Raw genomic sequence first — 17,948 nt, 5'->3', positions numbered from 1 at the left:
AATCCGGCCCGCGGAGCTAGGCTCCCGCTAGGCTCCTCTCACAGTCCGCCCTGTTTCCTATGAGGATCTGTCCCCCCTCGACGTATCTGCGCATGTGCCGGAGATCGCCGATCGGCTGCTAATGCCTGAAACTGGCACATGCGCAGATACGTCGAGGGGGACAGATCCTCATAGGAGACAGATTTTCATGCTACACCGAACGGCGCGGGAACAAGAGGAACGCGCGGAGCAAAGGTAAGTGAATTGACACAGGGGGGACATGGGGAATGAATTACTATAGGGGGGATGAATTACTATATGGGGGATGAATTACTATGGGGGATGAATTACTATAGGGGGAATGAATTACTATAGGGGGGATGAATTACTATATGGGGGATGAATTACTATGGGGGATCAATTACTATATGGGGGATTAATTACTATATGGGGGATGAATTACTATATGGGGGATGAATTACTATATGGGGGATTAATTACTATGGGGGATGAATTACTATATGGGGGATGAATTACTATATGGGGGATGAATTAATATGGGGGATGAATTACTATATGGGGGATGAATTACTATGTGGGGGATGAATTACTATGTGGGGCATGAATTACTATGGGGGATGAATTACTATATGGGGGATTAATTACTATGGGGGATGAATACTATATGGGGGATGAATTACTATGGGGATGAATTACTATATGGGGGATGAATTACTATGGGGGATGAATTACTATATGGGGGATGAATTACTATGGGGGATGAATTACTATATGGGGGATGAATTACTATATGGGGGATGAATTACTATGGGGGATGAATTACTATGGGGGATGAATTACTATATGGGGGATGAATTAATATGGGGGATGAATTACTATGTGGGGGATGAATTACTATGTGGGGGATGAATTACTATGGGGGATGAATTACTATGGAGGATGAATTACTGTATGGGGATGAATTACTATATGGGGGATGAATTACTATGTGGGGATGAATTACTATGGGGGATGAATTACTATATGGGGGATGAATTACTATGGGGGATGAATTACTATATGGGGGGATGAATTACTATGGGGGATGAATTACTATATGGGGGATGAATTGCTATATGGGGGATGAATTACTATGGGGGACGAATTACTATATGGGGGACGAATTACTATGGGGGATGAATTACTATGGGGGATGAATTACTATATGGGGGATTAATTACTATGCTTACTATGGGGGAATATTACTATACTTACTATGGATGACACATACACGTCATTCATCTACTCTTGGTCCGGCCCCCGGGTCCAATATATGAACCCATTGCGGCCCTCAAGTCAAAAAGTTTGCCCACCCCTGGTCTAGGGCCTTGGAAATCTGTTCGGAGGTGGGAGCACTGCCGAACAGAGCCAAACGCCACTCAACCTCTTGTTGTAAATCCGAATGGTATAGGGGTCTCCGTGCGGTGCTAAGCAGGCCTGGCGTTTCAGGGGCCGATGAGCTGCTCTGTTCCTCCAACTCCTCCTGTGAAGCGGAGTTCACTTCTGGCAGAGCAGTGTTTGCTTCAAGCATAGCGGAGGGTGCATCAGGTAAAGTGGGGTGTGCATCCACTTGGTCTAAGGCCATAATCTCGCCCAACAGTTCCTCTCTGGTCTTGGAGCCAGCGATACCTCCCCAAGCAACAAGCAGGCTTTGGAGGGCTGGCTTCTGGAGGTCCCGTATATCCATCTGGCTGAGCAGGGACGTCTCTGTGAAAAAGATGGGGTCCCGGTTGGTGGTTTGGACTTTCTCCGCAATGAGGAAAGATCCCACCGCTGCCAACCAATTGTGGCGGAACCGTTCCGCCTGGGCTTCCTCATGCGGAGTGATATTTTATTTTATTTATTTATTTATTTATCGAGTTTATATAGCGCCAAAGGGTTTGCTCAGCGCTGTACAATAGAGGGGGGACAATACATGAAACAGAACAGTAACATCAAACAGTACACAAGGGGTAAGAGGGCCCTACTCTTTCGAGCTTACAATCTAGGAGGGATTGGGTAGAGGCACAGGAGGAAACGGCTGTGGGGGATGGAGTGGTAGGAGGAGGGAAGGGCAGCGGCTGTTAGGTGAGGGTGGGGTAGGCTTCCCTGAAGAGGTGGGTTTTCAGGGAGCGCCTGAAGGAGAGGAGGGAAGGTGACAGTCTGATGGATTGGGGTAGTGAGTTCCAGAGGATGGGGGAGGACCTGGAGAAGTCTTGCAGTCGTGCGTGGGAGGAGGAGACCAGGGAGCAAGATAGAAGGAGGTCCTGTGAAGAGCAAAGGGTACGGGTAGGGTGGTACCTGGGAATCAGGTCGGTGAGGTAGTTAGGGGCAGTGTTGTGAATGGCCTTATAGGTCAGGGTGAGCAATTTGAATTTAATGCGTTGGGCAATGGGGAGCCAGTGGAGGGAGAGGCAGAGGGGGGTGGCAGAGGTGGAGCGGCTGGTGAGGTGGATGAGTCTGGCCGCTGAGTTCAGGATGGTCTGAAGCGGGGAGAGCCTGCACTGGGGTAGGCCGGTGAGGAGGGAGTTGCAGTAGTCCAGGCGTGAGATAATCAGGGAGTGTATGAGTAGTTTAGTGGTGTCTGGGGTAAGGAAGGAGCGTATCTTGGCGATGTTTCGGAGGTGGAGCCTGCATGTGTTTGTGAGAGATTTGATATGAGGTTGAAAGGAGAGGTTTGAGTCCAGAATGACGCCAAGGACCTTGGCTTGCTGGGCGGGATTGATGGTGGTGTTGTTGGTAGTGATGAAAAGGATGGGGGGGGGGGGGCGCGGGCTGGGGGGAAGACGAGAAGCTCGGTTTTGGAGAGGTTGAGTTTGAGGAAATGGAGCGACATCCAGTCAGAGATGTCGTTTAGGAGGTGAGTGATGCGGGCGGAGAATGAGGGGGTGAGGTGAGGGGTGGATAGGTAGATTTGAGTATCATCAGCATAGAGGTGGTAATTGAAGCCGTGGGAGTGTATGAGTTTACCAAGGGAGGAGGTGTAGATGGAGAAGAGAAGGGGTCCAAGGACAGAGCCCTGGGGGACCCCAACAGAGAGGGGGAGTGAGGAGGAGGTGGCACCGTTGTAGGAAACGCTGAAGGAGCGTTGGGGTGATATGCCCCACCCAATGGTTCTCTTTTCCAGCAAGTCTTCCAGCACTCTCCCAAGGCAGATATTAGAGCTAAAAACCCTCCCTTTTTGCTCTACCCAAAACCACAAGTCGGAACTTCGTGTAGGGTGAATAATGAATGACTCTTTATTAAACACAGCTCAGTATATACAGCTTCAACCACACCCCCACCAGACCGCCTGGCACCGGGTTTTCTCCGCCCACAACAAACCCCACAACTAACAATACAGTATGAACTCTATTAAAAGTGAAAGACTACAAGGTCACATTTCCCTAAACAAACAGTGTAGAATGTCTGTGAAACATAAACAGCTTTACAAAGGGGATAAAACCAGAACAGAAAGGGCAAAAATGTTATCACACAGGGACAGTTCCTCACAGGGTTAAGGATTATCCCGCATTGAACATCATAGATGAATCGGCAAGTGCGCTGGGAATCCATATGAACGGAGAGCTGCTGGAGGGGAGTAATATTCTAGGAGAGCCTAAGAGGATGGTCCCCTATATGACCAAAAAGCTCATCTGACCACCTTAATTGGGGTCAAAAGGTCTGGTGAGTGAGCAATTTATATATACCTTGCCGGCACGTGGTGAAGATATAAAGTCTACATAAAGTATAAAAGATCATTTCCCCCTGATGAAGCCACGTGACCCGGTGGCGTAACGCGTAGGGGAGGGGCTCTGACGTCACGACGCTTAAAGGAAAATACACAACGAGTATAAGGAGCGTGGAGAACACATAGAGGACAATATAATATTGCAATACAAAGCAGTTTATATTTTTTTAAATGTGAGTGCATTATATGAAGCCTAATAAATACTTTATAAAGGAGATAAGGCGCTATATTATATTCTTTGATTACATGACATTCACACACATGGAGAGATCAGTCTATAAGGAGAGGAGAGACCCCCCCTAGAGGAGAGTGGGATAAGTCCATCCATCCACCTGAATCCAGGAAACTAGGTCTCTGGAAAACAGCAAGACCCCCTGCTGGAAAAAGGGAAATACTCCACTCATCCATCCATCCATCCGTCTGGGACAGGGATATGTATCTCCATTCATCTACAAGTCCATGTAAAGGGACACAAGCTGTTTTTGATCTCACTTAACGGTTTGGTCATAGAAATCAGGTGAGCGCACTCTGGTGAAGGAGCACAGGAGGAGAACAAATCACTGTGTGGACTTTTTTATATAATTTTTATACAGCATAATAATTTAATATTTCACGGATTGTGTAGTGATAATAAACACGGATTTGCTGTAGGATCACTTACGTATGCTATATAAAAACCATATTGTTTGAGATGTATATTTTTGTAAATTATATAGGGTTTATATATTTTGGGAGCACATTATATTTTATTGTATATCAGTGGAGTGCGACACGCTTTTGTATTTTGAAGATATAAAGTCACTCCCTTTTTTGGGCCACATCTTAGAGGAATAGAAAGGACTTTCTTTCAAAACCTAAATTCACTTTTGGATTTTTATTGATTTTTGTGGGGTTTTTGTGTTTTCTTTGCAAAGGTGCAAACTATAGGTGCAATATATAAAATATATATATATATAGGTGCAATATATAATATATATATATATATAGGTGCAATACATAAAAAATATATATATGTGCGATATTTAAAATATATATAGGTGTGATATATATATAGGTGCAATATATAATATATATATAGGTGCAATACATAAAAATATATATAGGTGCAATATATAATATAATATAAATATATATATAGGTGCAATACATAAAAATATATATAGGTACAATATATATATAGGTGCAATATATAAAATTCAACAGTTTGGTTTATGGGCATGTTCTGAAACGAGCCTCTTTTATGTCCATGCACGATATCTATGTAGCGCCTGCCTGTTTATAATTATTGGATTGTACAAGTGCGGTTATTCACCTTATTAGGGGCAGCTTCATGTTTTACTCAACGTTTTTTTATTTTGGTGCCATAACAATGATTTTCAGTTTATTCAGTTCTACCAGGGAGCCTGGGACTGAAGCCATAGAGATGACCGAGGACCCCAGTCATCTCTACGGCAGTGGCATCCCAAGGCAGGTGTGGGGGGGTGCGGTCTGCACGGGGTGACACCGACCGCACGGGGTGACACCGGGCCCACTTCACAAAAAGGTAAGTTGTAAAGCAAGCTGACAATCCCTGCAGGCTAGGGGCAGCACAGTGGCTAAATGGTTAGCACTTCCACCTGGTAGCAATAGGGTCGTTGGTTCAAATCCCGGCCACGGCACCACCTGCCTGGAGTCTGCATGTTCTCCTTGTGCCTGCGTGGGTTTCCTCCAGGTATTCCGGTTTCCTATCACACTCCAAAGACATGATGGTAGGTGAATTGAATCCTGTCTAAATTGTCCCTAGTATGTGTATGTATGAATGTAAGTTGGGGACCTGAGATTGTACGCTCCTTGGGGGTGGGTACTGATGTGAATGTACAATATATATGTAAAGCTGTGTAAATTGACGGCGCTATATAAGTACCTGAAATAAATAAATCCTGCGGGGATTCTCGGCTTTCTTTACAACTTACCTTTTCTTGGAGCGGGTCTGGTGTCACCCCGTATAGGTTGCATGCCGACGATCCTGCGGGAATCGTCGGAGGGGGTGTCACCAAGTCTTACCACACCGGGTGACACCAACCTTAGGGACGCCTCTGCTCTACAATCTAAGAAACTGGACGCAACAAGGATTAGTCTCTTCTGGGTTTTGGTCTGATGCAAACAAGCCATTGCCGTCATGTGAAAGCATCTGATCAAACTAATCTCAGTTTCATCAGATGCTTCGGAGGCCAGAGGAGAGATCTGGGGTCTAATAGACTCAAATTGGACTCTTGAGACCATCATTTGGCTTTAATTTTGGTTCACTTAGGCATGTCATCTGCAGGATCTCAGGTTCTGGTTTGAGGTTTGAGGACACAGCTGGACGATGAGGAGGCAGCAGAGGCACCTTCCTCGGCTGTCCCTCTCGCGGCACAGCAGACAAGGTAGGTGCCCCTTCTGACTCAGCCCGGCCAAGCCCTGCACTTTCCAATTGTCTCTTTACTTCTTCTTTCCATTTGGCTGTGATATTTCCCAGTTCCTGCAGGGCGTTGGGTGATCTCGGGTCATAAGAAGTCCACTCTTCTCTGCTAAGCAGAGTCACTACAAACTCCTTCTGCCTCTGTCTGGCTTGTTCCTGTAAGAGGTCCTCAGTGATCTGCAGCAAATTGTCTTCATTCATCCTCCTACACCTCTCTGATTCTGATTCTGATCCACAATTGAACCCGTATAATGAGAGACAGGAATAGATCTTTGATTCGAGGAATACGACCACAATGATAATCAGTAGAATCCCGATAAGGCCAATAATCTGCAGACAGAGAAAATTTTCAATATGAAGCATTTGGTATGGAACCTCGCACAGATAAGTACTATGAGGAGCAAAAATAAAATTGGGCGAAGACAAATGCTTCATGGGTAGGCAAAGAGCTTTTCACTCGTCCCTCGTAGTGATGCACATTTAGTCTTCTACTCAAAAAAGCATAAATACGTTTTAGTAGCTCACCTAGCCACTTCTAGTGTTGATCGTCTCTTTAATACGGGGGGGGGGGGGAGTCCTTTTTTTTTGGTGAGACTTTAGTGGCACAATTTACTTTATATAGTGCAATCTTCAAAAATAAACATAAAGCTGCAATCCATATTGCGGTGGTGTCATCAGAGATGGTATTGCAATGATAATCGTGGATCATGCACGGGTCACACTTGACGCGTTTCGAGATCAACAAAAATCTCTTCCTCCAGAGGTGCTCAAGAAGGCATGACGTATGATTCCATGTGAGGTAAAAACCACCAAGAAATTTAGGAACACATAGTTATGTGAACACAGCCGTGGATTTCTCATATATCTCAGGTGAAAAATGATGAAACAAAAATAAATAAAGAAAAAACTAAGACCAGTGGATGATGAATGCTCACAGCCATCAAGCGTCGGATAGACCTGGTATATTGCCCCATATTGGGATGTCTTTCACATCTCAATCCTGATTTTTATCAGGTCATCAACATTTTCAAGTCCTTGTGGTCATCGCTTCGCACTCATAGTAGGTGCGTCTAGTTGTAAGGGATTTCCGGCAAGAAGAATCCTATTCGGAGAAGAATTCCTATCCGGGAATTCCTATGCACATTTCCGATCGCGATTCTTCTTGCCGGAAGACTTTGCGTGAGAAAATGTTGATGACCTAATAATAATCAGGATTGAGATGTGAAAGACAGCCCAATATGGGGCAATATACCAGGTCTATCCGACGAGGCATGCTTGATGACTGTGAGCATTTATCATCCACTGGTCTTAGTTTTTTCTTTATTCATTTTTGTTTCATCATTTTTCAGGCATGCACGCAGGAATGCGCGATCGCGCACACGCACGCCGAAGATTGGCGCCAGACGGCCTATTTAAGGTGTGTCTCTGCTCATGTTCAGTGCTGACTGGTCTTCAGCTCCCCCGTGTCCTGCTTGTTCCTGAGTGATTCCTTTGTTGCTGACCCGGCTTGCTCCTCACCTGACTCTGATTGCTCTCCTGATACCTGTTCCTGACTTCGGCTCTGCTCCTGACCTTGGCTTTTCCTTCTGAATCTTGACCGTGCTGCCCGACTGTTGATGACCCCGGCTATTCCTATGACACTGCTCCTGTCTCTTGTCCTCACTACCTGCCTTGCTCTGGTGCACCCCTGGCAATCTACAAAACCTGCTCTGCCTACTACTACTGTGCCAAGATCAGAGGATCATCAGCCTTCCAAGGTCATCATCTGCAAGAGCTGCAAACAACAACTACTGGCACTCTTGTTCCCCTGGGTCCTAAACTCCCTGTGTTCCAACTCCAGCGGGGTCAGGGCTAGTGACACAAGTGAGGCCGACCTCATCATTTCAGTCTCCCATCAGGTACATGCCGCTAGTTCTTAAACTGAAAAAGGGTTTTATATCCAATTGATATTAATATTGCTTTTTATTATTTACATTGCAGCACTGTCCTATCAGAACCAACCAGCAGGTAATCTTGTTGACGGTGCATTTGGGAGGGGCCCCTTCAGGATGCATTTGGGCGGCATTTATCATCCACTGGTCTTAGTTTTTTCTTTATTAATTTTTGTTTCATCATTTTTTGCCTGCGATATATGTGAAATCCGTGGCTGAGTTCATATAACAATGCGTTGTGACGGGAGTCACTTTGGGTGGGGGGCTCATGGAACACAGCTCACTTTGGAGGGGTGGGGAGACCCCTGTCTCAGCTCCCCATATCCCTCTTATGTCACCCTGTGCCTGTTAGGGGTACAAGCAGGGGCGGACTGACAATTCATGGGGCCCCCGGGCAATAGGGGATCATAGGGGCCCTGTGTCCTTGCCTAAACTCAAAAAAGCCTATGAAAAAGGTACCAGGGGCATCTCATGGGGCCCCCTACTGACCCCGGGCCCTCGGGCAGTGCCCGAGTTTCCAAATGGTCAGTCTGCCCCTGGGTACAGGGTTATCTGTCCTAATATTGGGGTGGGGGGGTTGTGGATTGTTTAATGCCATGTGGTGCATCCCATTGTTCTATTGTGTGTCTTGCTTGGGAGCAAACTATTATGGGATGGATGTGTTTGTGTATTGTCTTAGTGGGGGGTGTTTCCAGCAGCCCTCCCTCCTGATGGGACTGTCTGTTGGTGTGTCTCTTGTTACTAAAGGTAGATTGCCTCGTCCTGTGTCATTATGCAGGGGGGAGGTTGTTCCCTTGAATGTATATATCTTGTCTCTGTGTTAAAATAAAGTAGTCTATTTCCTGGTTTACTTCAAATCTGTGGTGTCTGTGGTCGGTGTTCGGACGGGGAAGCGGTATTATAACGGAAGTACTCAGCACAGGCTGGGACGGTTCCGTTACATGTGTTCTTAAATTTCTTGGCGCTTTTTACCTGACATGAAATCATGCGTCATGCCTTCTTGATCTCGAAACGCGTCAAGTGCGACCCATGCATGATCCATGATTACCATTGCAATACCATCTCCGATGACACCGCCGCAGTATGGATTGTAGCTTTATGTTTGTTTTTGAAGAGTGTAAAAATAAAATTTCATATCTTTTTATAAAAAAATCTTTGAATTGTTGAAATTCCCCATATAAGTAAATTGTGCTGTTAAAGTCCCACCAAAAAAGAGGACTCCCCCCCTTGTATTCGTTAGGGATGTTGGCACTTTGTGTATTATATCCCTTCCTTTCTCTATTGTCTCTTTAATGTATCTCTGCAGTAGGGAACAGAAGCAGAACCCTCTGTAGTACATGAATGTGCTTTACGAATCAAGAATGCTATACATACTAACTAATTACAAGTGTAGGAAAAACATACAATACATAGAGAGTACAGAAGCTATGTGTTAGGGATCCGGGTATGACCAGAAATGTGTGGGAATACAGGCGTAGTCAGGGCTGGAGAGGTGGAATGGTCAGGCAGGCCGTTAGGTACTGTACAGGGCGCAGGGTCTAAGTCCCAATCTGCTATTCACCAGGGCCCCTGATGGTGGGGATGGACTTGGGGCAGACTGAGACCAGGTCGCGACCCCTGAGTATGTCCGGCAATGGTAAAGAGCGTCGCCAGAAGTGTGCGGGGAAAGGAGCCTGACGTGAAGAGGCTGGCAGACCTGGTAACAGAGACAGATCCGTGCGGGATGGATGGATGGATCGTCTGGATAGCGTCAGGCGTAGTCAGGCAGGCCGGGTCAGCAACGTGCGGGCAGCGAGGTACCGGAGGAGCAGGCAGAGAATGGTCAGGGTCACAAGCCGGGTTCAGTAACTCACGGGCAGCACGGTACAGAGGATCAAGCAGAAGGATGGTCAGGCAAGCCAGGGGTTAAACAGGAGACGGTCAGCAAAGGTCAGGATCAAGCAGGGTCAGCAACTAGGCAGGAACACAGGATACCAGGTACAGGGACTCATGGGAAACAATACACCAAGGCACTGACTGCAGGTCTGGCCATTCCTTAAATACACCTCCTGCAATCAGCCTCAGGTGATGGCTGATTGCAGGAGTGAGCTTCTGGTTGCTGAGAGCACCCGCTGGCCAGCCCTGGTACTGCAGCCCACACAGCAGGTGAGTCCCACCACCAGTGGTGAATCCATTCCTGACAGTACCCCCCCTCAAGAAGCGGCCTCAGGACGCTCCAAACAGTCCTTTAGTGAGCAATATGTTCCACCGCCCGGGTCAGGTAACTGGCTGAATATCCTACTGCCGGAGTCAACCAGCTGGCTGGGTTTCCTGCTGGTAGACTTCTCTTTGTGTAGGAGAACCCAGGAAGGCAGGTTACTGGACACAGGATCTCCAGGAGCAGGCTGGGAACCAGTTATTGGCCAGTTTAGCTGGACATCAGGGGTTGGCACTTCAGGCTGGGCAGCGAGCGGAGGATGTCAGGCTGGGCAGCGGACAGAGGCACGTCAGGCTAGGCAGCGGACAAAGGCACGTCAGGCTGGGCAGCGGACAGAGGCACGTCAGGCTGGGCAGCAGGCACCGAGTCGTCTGGCACGACAGCGGGCACCGAGTCACCAAGCTCGACAGCAGGCACCGAGTCATCTGGCAGAACAGCGGGCACCGAGTCATCTGGCTCGACAGCGGGCACCGAGTCATCTGGCTCGACAGCGGGCACCGAGTCACCAAGCTCGACAGCGGGCACCGAGTCATCTGGCAGAACAGCGGGCACCGAGTCATCTGGCTCGACAGCGGGCACCGAGTCACCAAGCTCGACAGCGGGCACCGAGTCATCTGGCTGGATAAGATCATCAGGCTGTGTAGGATGATCAGGCCGGATCGGGTCATCAGGCTGGATTGGGTCATCAGGCTGGATCACGAACACTGGGTCATCGGGCTGGATCGGGTCATCGGGCTGGATCGGGTCATCGGGCTGGATCGGGTCATCAGGCTGGATCGGGTCATCAGGCTGGATCGGGTCATCAGGGTGGATAGGGTCATCAGGGTGGATCACGAACACCGGGTCATCAGGCTGCATCGGGTCATCAGGCTGCATCGGGTCATCAGGCTGCATCGGGTCATCAGACTGCATCGGGTCACAGGCCAGGTAGGATCATCAGGCCGGGTAGGATCATCAGGCTGGGTATACCGGGCTGGAACTGGGGGTGCTGTGGGGATTGGAGGGTATACCGGGCTGGAACTGGGGGTGCTGTGGGGATTGGAGGGTATACCGGGCTGTCACTGGGGATGCTGTGGGGATTGGAGGGTATACCGGGCTGGAACTGGGGGTGCTGTGGGGATTGGAGGGTATACCGGGCTGGAACTGGGGGTGCTGTGGGGATTGGAGGGTATACCGGGCTGGAACTGGGGGTGCTGTGGGGATTGGAGGGTATACTGGGCTGGAACTGGGGGTGCTGTGGGGATTGGAGGGTATACTGGGCTGGAACTGGGGGTGCTGTGGGGATTGGAGGGTATACTGGGCTGGAACTGGGGGTGCTGTGGGGATTGGAGGGTATACTGGGCTGTCACTGGGGGTGCTGTGGGGATTGGAGGGTATACTGGGCTGGAACTGGGGGTGCTGTGGGGATCGGAGGGTATACTGTGCTGGAACTGGGAGGTGCTGTGGGGAACGGAGGGTATACTGGACTGTCACTGGGAGGTGCTGTGGGGATTGGAGGGTATACTGGGCTGTCACTGGGGGTGCTGTGGGGATTGGAGGGTATACTGGGCTGGAACTAGGGGTGCTGTGGGGATTGGAGGGTATACTGGGCTGGAACTGGGAGTGCTGTGGGGATTGGAGGGTATACTGCGCTATCACTGGGGGTGCTGTGGGGATTGGAGGGTATACTGGGCTGTCACTGGGGGTGCTGTGGGGATTGGAGGGTATACTGGGCTGTCACTGGGGGTGCTGTGGGGATTGGAGGGTATACTGGGCTGGGAGTGCTGTGGGGATTGGAGGGTATACTGGGCTGTCACTGGGGGTGCTGCGGGGATTGGAGGGTATACTGGGCTGGAACTGGGGGTGCTGTGGGGATTGGAGGGTATACCGGGCTGTCACTGGGTGTGCTGTGGGGATTGGAGGGTATACTGGGCTGTCACTGGGGGTGCTGTGGGGATTGGAGGGTATACCGGGCTTTCACTGGGGGTGCTGTGGGGATTGGAGGGTATACCGGGCTGGAACTGGGGGTGCTGTGGGGATTGGAGGGTATACTGGGGGTGCTGTGGGCATTGGAGGGTATACTGGGGGTGCTGTGGGGATTGGAGGGTATACTGGGCTGGAACTGGAGGTGCTGTGGGGATTGGAGGGTATACTGGGCTGTCACTGGGGGTGCTGTGGGGATTGGAGGGTATACTGGGCTGGAACTGGGGGTGCTGTTGGGGATGCAGGAATAGAGCTTTGCAGAAATAGATTAGAAGCAGGACGGGGTTGTTGCAAGCTGACTGAGGCTGGGTGCAACAAGTCATTCCATGTCTGCAGTAAGGGTTGAACAACACTCAGCTTACACATAGCCTGTCTGATCAATGACTGCACTGCGTCTATACACTCCCTCAGCACATGTGATGGACATGCTGCATAGTGCTGATGGAAGCAATCTGGATCCTCCTCCAACAACCATACCAGCGATTCCACTTGATCTGCACTAAATGGGGGGAAAAAGTCATCCCTGCTTTCAGGGGTACAGGACCGAGCCAACTCAGCACAAACCTGGATCAACAGCTGCACCTCAGAGAACTCTGTGCCCTGATCTACTAGTGAATGAGCAACTTGTATGCATTCTAGCAGCTGATCCCGGGGATACTCCTTCATTCTAGCAGCTGATCCCGGGGATACTCCTTCATTCTAGCAGCTGATCCCGGGGATACTCCTTCAATCTAGCAGCTGATCCCGGGGATACTCCTTCATTCTAGCAGCTGATCCCGGGGATACTCCTTCATTCTAGCAGCTGATCCCGGGGATACTCCTTCATTCTAGCAGCTGATCCCGGGGATACTCCTTCATTCTAGCAGCTGATCCCGGGGATACTCCTTCATTCTAGCAGCTGATCCCGGGGATACTCCTTCAGAGTCGGAGAGGCATCTGACTGTCATCTAAGACTAACAGCGACAAGTACACAACATCCTCAGGATGCAGCCTTCACAAGCCAAGATGGCTTCCCTGTGCAGCCACTTCTGGTCAGGACTGGCCTTGGTGTTCTGTTAGGGATCCGGGTATGACCAGAAATGTGTGGGAACACAAGCGTAGTCAGGGCTGGAGAGGTGGAATGGTCAAGCAGGCTGTTAGGTACTGTACAGGGCGCAGGGTCTAAGTCCCAATCTGCTATTCACCAGGGCCCCTGATGGTGGGGATGGACTTGGGGCAGACTGAGACCAGGTCGCGACCCCTGAGTACGTCCGGCAATGGTAGAGAGCGTCGTCAGAGGTGTGCGGGGAAAGGAGCCTGACGTGAAGAGGCTGGCAGACCTGGTAACCGGGACAGATCCGTGCGGGATGGATGGATCGTCTGGGTAGCGTAAGGCGTAGTCAGGCAGGCCAGGTCAGCAACGTGCGGGCAGCGAGGTACCGGAGGAGCAGGCAGAGAATGGTCAGGGTCACGAGCCGGGTTCAGCAACGTGCGGGCAGCGAGGTACCGGAGGAGCAGGCAGAGAATGGTCAGGGTCACAAGCCGGGTTCAGTAACTCACGGGCAGTGCGGTACAGAGGATCAAGCAGAAGGATGGTCAGGCAAGCCAGGGGTTAAACAGGAGACGGTCAGCAACTAGGCAGGAACACAGGATACCAGGTACAGGGGCTCATGGGAAACAATACGCCAAGGCACTGACTGCAGGTCTGGCCATTCCTTAAATACACCTCCTGCAATCAGCCTCAGGTGATGGCTGATTGCAGGAGTGAGCTTCTGGTTGCTGAGAGCACCCGCTGGCCAGCCCTGGTACTGCAGCCCACACAGCAGGTGAGTCCCACCACCAGTGGTGAATCCATTCCTGACACTATGCATACAACACATGTTACCTGACCTTCCTAGTATGTGACAATGGGTTGTATGCCTACAGGAATACTCAAACAGGGGGCCAGACTGTGGCCATTTGAAGTAGAAAATGTCCTTGCGACAGTGGCAGTAAACATTGCAGCTTTGGAATTAGGAGGAATAGTGCCCAATCACTGGTGTCAGTGGGAGGAATAGTGCCCCATCATTGGTGTCAGTGTGAGGAATAGTGCCCCATCATTGGTGTCAGTGGGAGGAATAGTGCCCCATCATTGGTGTCAGTGGGAGGAATAGTGCCCCATCATTGGTGTCAGTGGGAGGAATAGTGCCCCATCATTGGTGTCAGTGGGAGGAATAGTGCCCCATCATTGGTGTCAGTGGGAGGAATAGTGCCCCATCATTGGTGTCAGTGGGAGGAATAGTGCCCCATCGTTGGTGTCAGTGGGAGGAATAGTGCCCCATCGTTGGTGTCAGTGGGAGGAATAGTGCCCCATCGTTGGTGTCAGTGGGAGGAATAGTGCCCCATCATTGGTGTCAGTGGGAGGAATAGTGCCCCATCATTGGTGTCAGTGGGAGGAATAGTGCCCCATCATTGGTGTCAGTGGGAGGAATAGTGCCCCATCATTGGTGTCAGCGGGAGGAATAGTGTCCATCATTGGTGTCAGCGGGAGGAATAGTGCCCCATCATTGGTGTCAGTGGGAGGAATAGTGCCCCATCATTGGTGTCAGTGGGAGGAATAGTGCCCCATCATTGGTGTCAGTGGGAGGAATAGTGGGGGGGGCGGGTGAGTTGTGAATGGGGGGGAGAGGGTGGTCTGTGGATGGAGAGAGAAGGTTGGCTGTGGATCAGGGGCAGGGACCGTAAGCCCTGACCACTCCCATTATTTCTCTTTTTCCAGGAATGGCGGGACTGGAGGGCGGGACTGGGGGTGGCGAGGTTACTGTGACGGGTGGGTTTCTGCCCCCCCTGTATATATATATATACTGTGTGTGTATATAGGACGTAACACACTTCTTTAGTCCCGAGAGTTTCAGGAAGATACCATTTACAAGAAAGATGCTGTGATTGGGGTGTCGCCCATCAGAACCAGCCGGCCCATAGAACCTATGGCCATTTGGGGAGGCCAGCAAGGACCAGAGTCTATGCTCAGTGAACGTTTGCTGGTGACCTGCATGACATTGCATTCAGATCAGTGCCAGCAAGTCTGCCAGACAGGGATCTGTGTGTGTATGGGTGTCTAGCAGACAAGCAATCCTAAGCCATGCGTCCGGCACTGCGGTCTATGTCAGAGCTATATACATGTATAATAATAATAGTGTGTGACTGTGGGGGAGGGGACATTAGAGTGTAAGCTCCTCTGTACAGAGACTGATGTGACTGTGGGGGAGAGGACATTAGAGTGTAAGCTCCTCTGTACAGAGACTGATGTGACTGTGGGGGAGGGGACATTAGAGTGTAAGCTCCTCTGTACAGAGACTGATGTGACTGTGGGGGAGAGGACATTAGAGTGTAAGCTCCTCTGGTACAGAGACTGATGGGACTGCGGGGGAGGGGACATTAGAGTGTAAGCTCCTCTGGTATAGAGACTGATGGGACTGCGGGGGAGGGGACATTAGAGTGTAAGCTCCTCTGGTACAGAGACTGATGGGACTGTGGGGGGGGGGGTACATTAGAGTGTAAGCTCCTCTGGTACAGAGACTGATGGGACTGCGGGGGAGGGGACATTAGAGTGTAAGCTCCTCTGGTATAGAGACTGATGTGACTGTGGGGAGGGTACATTAGAGTGTAAGCTCCTCTGTACAGAGACTGATGGGACTGTGGGGGAGGGGACATTAGAGTGTAAGCTCCTCTGGTACAGAGACTGATGTGACTGTGGGGGAGGGGACATTAGAGTGTAAGCTCCTCTGGTACAGAGACTGATGTGACTGTGGGGGAGGGGACATTAGAGTGTAAGCTCCTCTAGTGCAGAGACTGATGTGACTGCGGGGGAGGGGACATTAGAGCGTAAGCTCCTCTGGTGCAGAGACTGATGTGACTGCGGGGGAGGGGACATTAGAGCGTAAGCTCCTCTGGTGCAGAGACTGATGTGACTGTGGGGGAGGGGACATTAGAGTGTCAGCTCTTCTGGTACAGAGACTGATGTGACTGTGGGGGAGGGGACATTAGAGAGTAATCCCCTCTGGTGCAGAGAATGATGTGACTGTGGGGGAGGGGACATTAGAGTGTAAGCTCCTCTGGCGCAGAGACTGATGTGACTGTGGGGGAGGGGACATTAGAGTGTAATCTCCTCTGGCGCAGAGACTGATGTGACTGTGGGGGAGGGGACATTAGAGTGTCAGCTCCTCTGGTACAGAGACTGATGTGACTGTGGGGGAGGGGACATTAGAGTGTCAGCTCCTCTGGTACAGAGACTGATGTGACTGTGGGGGAGGGGACATTAGAGTGTCAGCTCCTCTGGTACAGAGACTGATGTGACCGTGAGGAGGGGACATTAGAGTGTCAGCTCTTCTGGTGCAGAGAGTGATGTGACTCTGGGGGAGGGGACATTAGAGTGTAAGCTCCCCTGGTGCAGAGACTGATGTGACTCTGGGGGAGGGGACATTAGAGTGTAAGCTCCTCTGGTACAGAGACTAATGGGACTGTGGGGGAGGGGACATTAGAGTGTAAGCTCCTCTGGTGCAGAGACTGATGTGACTGGTTCAGTGATCTCATAGGTGAAAAATGTACTTACCTGGGACATTTGTATCAGGTACTTATTTCGTATTTCTATCCAGCTCAGCGGAGGTCTATCACAGATATTTGTATTTTTTAATTCTATCAGCTCATCCACGGACTTCACCAAACATTCCCCGTATCGTCCATCTGTGAACACAATCAGTATCCAAGACACGACAACCTTCATTTCAAAGGCACAACTCGGCATATTTGCGCAGTAGCGTCTACACGTTGCGTTCTCGGTTTCGGTCTCCACTGCCACCACTTCCAGATTTTGGAAAGACGTTTCTGATTCAACGGTCCTGTCGCCCTCCTCAGCGCCCGTTTTGATTTCAGCTTTGCTCCCTCTTCTGCAGCACATCCCTCCTTGTCTTAGATAGCACGCCATAGCTCCAACAATTACAGCCGGTACGACGAGGAACACCAAGCTGTAGACGATCGCCAGGGGGGGTCTGTCAGCGGGACACCTAAATTCCAGGTCCATCAGCTTCTCTAATCCGAGAAGGACCATCAAAAGAATGGAGTTCTCAACGATGTTGAAGCGTTCTTTGATGAAGGAGGCGACGTTCATCATTTTACCTTTTCCTCCTGAGGACATTGTGGGGGATGAATTCACCAAATTCTGGGGGACTGTTGGACCACAGCGGCTCAGGCAGTGTTAGGGTTTGTTCTGCCTGTTGTCTTTCCCTTTTCTGTATCTGAGGATTTAGTGGATGGATGTCATACTAACAAGATGAATGTGAGAAGAGTGAGCAAGGGTGGAGGAGCTGGCCAACAAAGGCACGAAGGAAGTGTGTACAGAAACATATGTGCTGCGCTGCGCTGCGCTGTGCTGTGCTGTGCTGTGCAGGGAAACGTAGAACTTTGATAGCTGTGACAAGTAGAATAGGTTCTGTTCATGTACAATTGTGTCCTATGCAAACCGCAAGGAGCAGTGATATAATAGATTTTAAACATTACCCCTCCCCCGCTCCACTCTAGTAGTGTCTACAGGCATTGGTCTGTTGCAGCCGTTGTCACAGAACCCCTGCTAAGATTATTTCACAAAGGGTCAATAGAAAAATGTCCCTTACATTGGGGGTCAGTGGGAAGAATGTCCCTTACACTGGGGGTCAG

At 50.0% G+C, this 17,948-nt stretch overlaps 1 protein-coding gene across 1 annotated transcript; it reads right to left on the bottom strand.

Moving 5' to 3' along the window:
• Positions 1-3,234: 3,234 nt before the first annotated feature.
• On the bottom strand, positions 3,235-17,712 carry LOC149427511 (uncharacterized). Its single transcript, XM_089667953.1, has 2 exons — positions 16,849-17,712; positions 3,235-6,518 (listed from the first exon to the last, which is right to left on the bottom strand). Exons 1-2 carry the CDS (start codon positions 17,428-17,430, stop codon positions 5,988-5,990), a joined length of 1,113 nt encoding a protein of 370 aa, XP_089524079.1. The 5' UTR covers positions 17,431-17,712; the 3' UTR covers positions 3,235-5,987.
• Positions 17,713-17,948: the final 236 nt, after the last annotated feature.

This window comes from Staurois parvus, unplaced genomic scaffold, assembly GCF_062004578.1.
Source record: "Staurois parvus isolate SC_StPar_1 unplaced genomic scaffold, SC_StPar_1.0 ptg003698l, whole genome shotgun sequence".
Classification (NCBI taxonomy): Eukaryota; Metazoa; Chordata; class Amphibia; order Anura; family Ranidae; genus Staurois; species Staurois parvus.
The sequence above is the reverse complement of the archived record's forward strand: the minus strand, read 5'-3'. Positions and strand labels throughout refer to the sequence as shown.

What these genes read in the sequence shown, in the direction of transcription:
- LOC149427511 (XM_089667953.1), bottom strand. Translation starts at nt 17,430, where the DNA reads ATGTCCTCAGGAGGAAAAGGTAAAATGATGAACGTCGCCTCCTTCATC. An exon ending in ACCTGATACAAATGTCCCAG is followed by an intron (nt 6,519 to 16,848) that starts GTAAGTACATTT and finishes CTCTGTCTGCAG; the next exon opens with ATTATTGGCCTTATCGGGAT.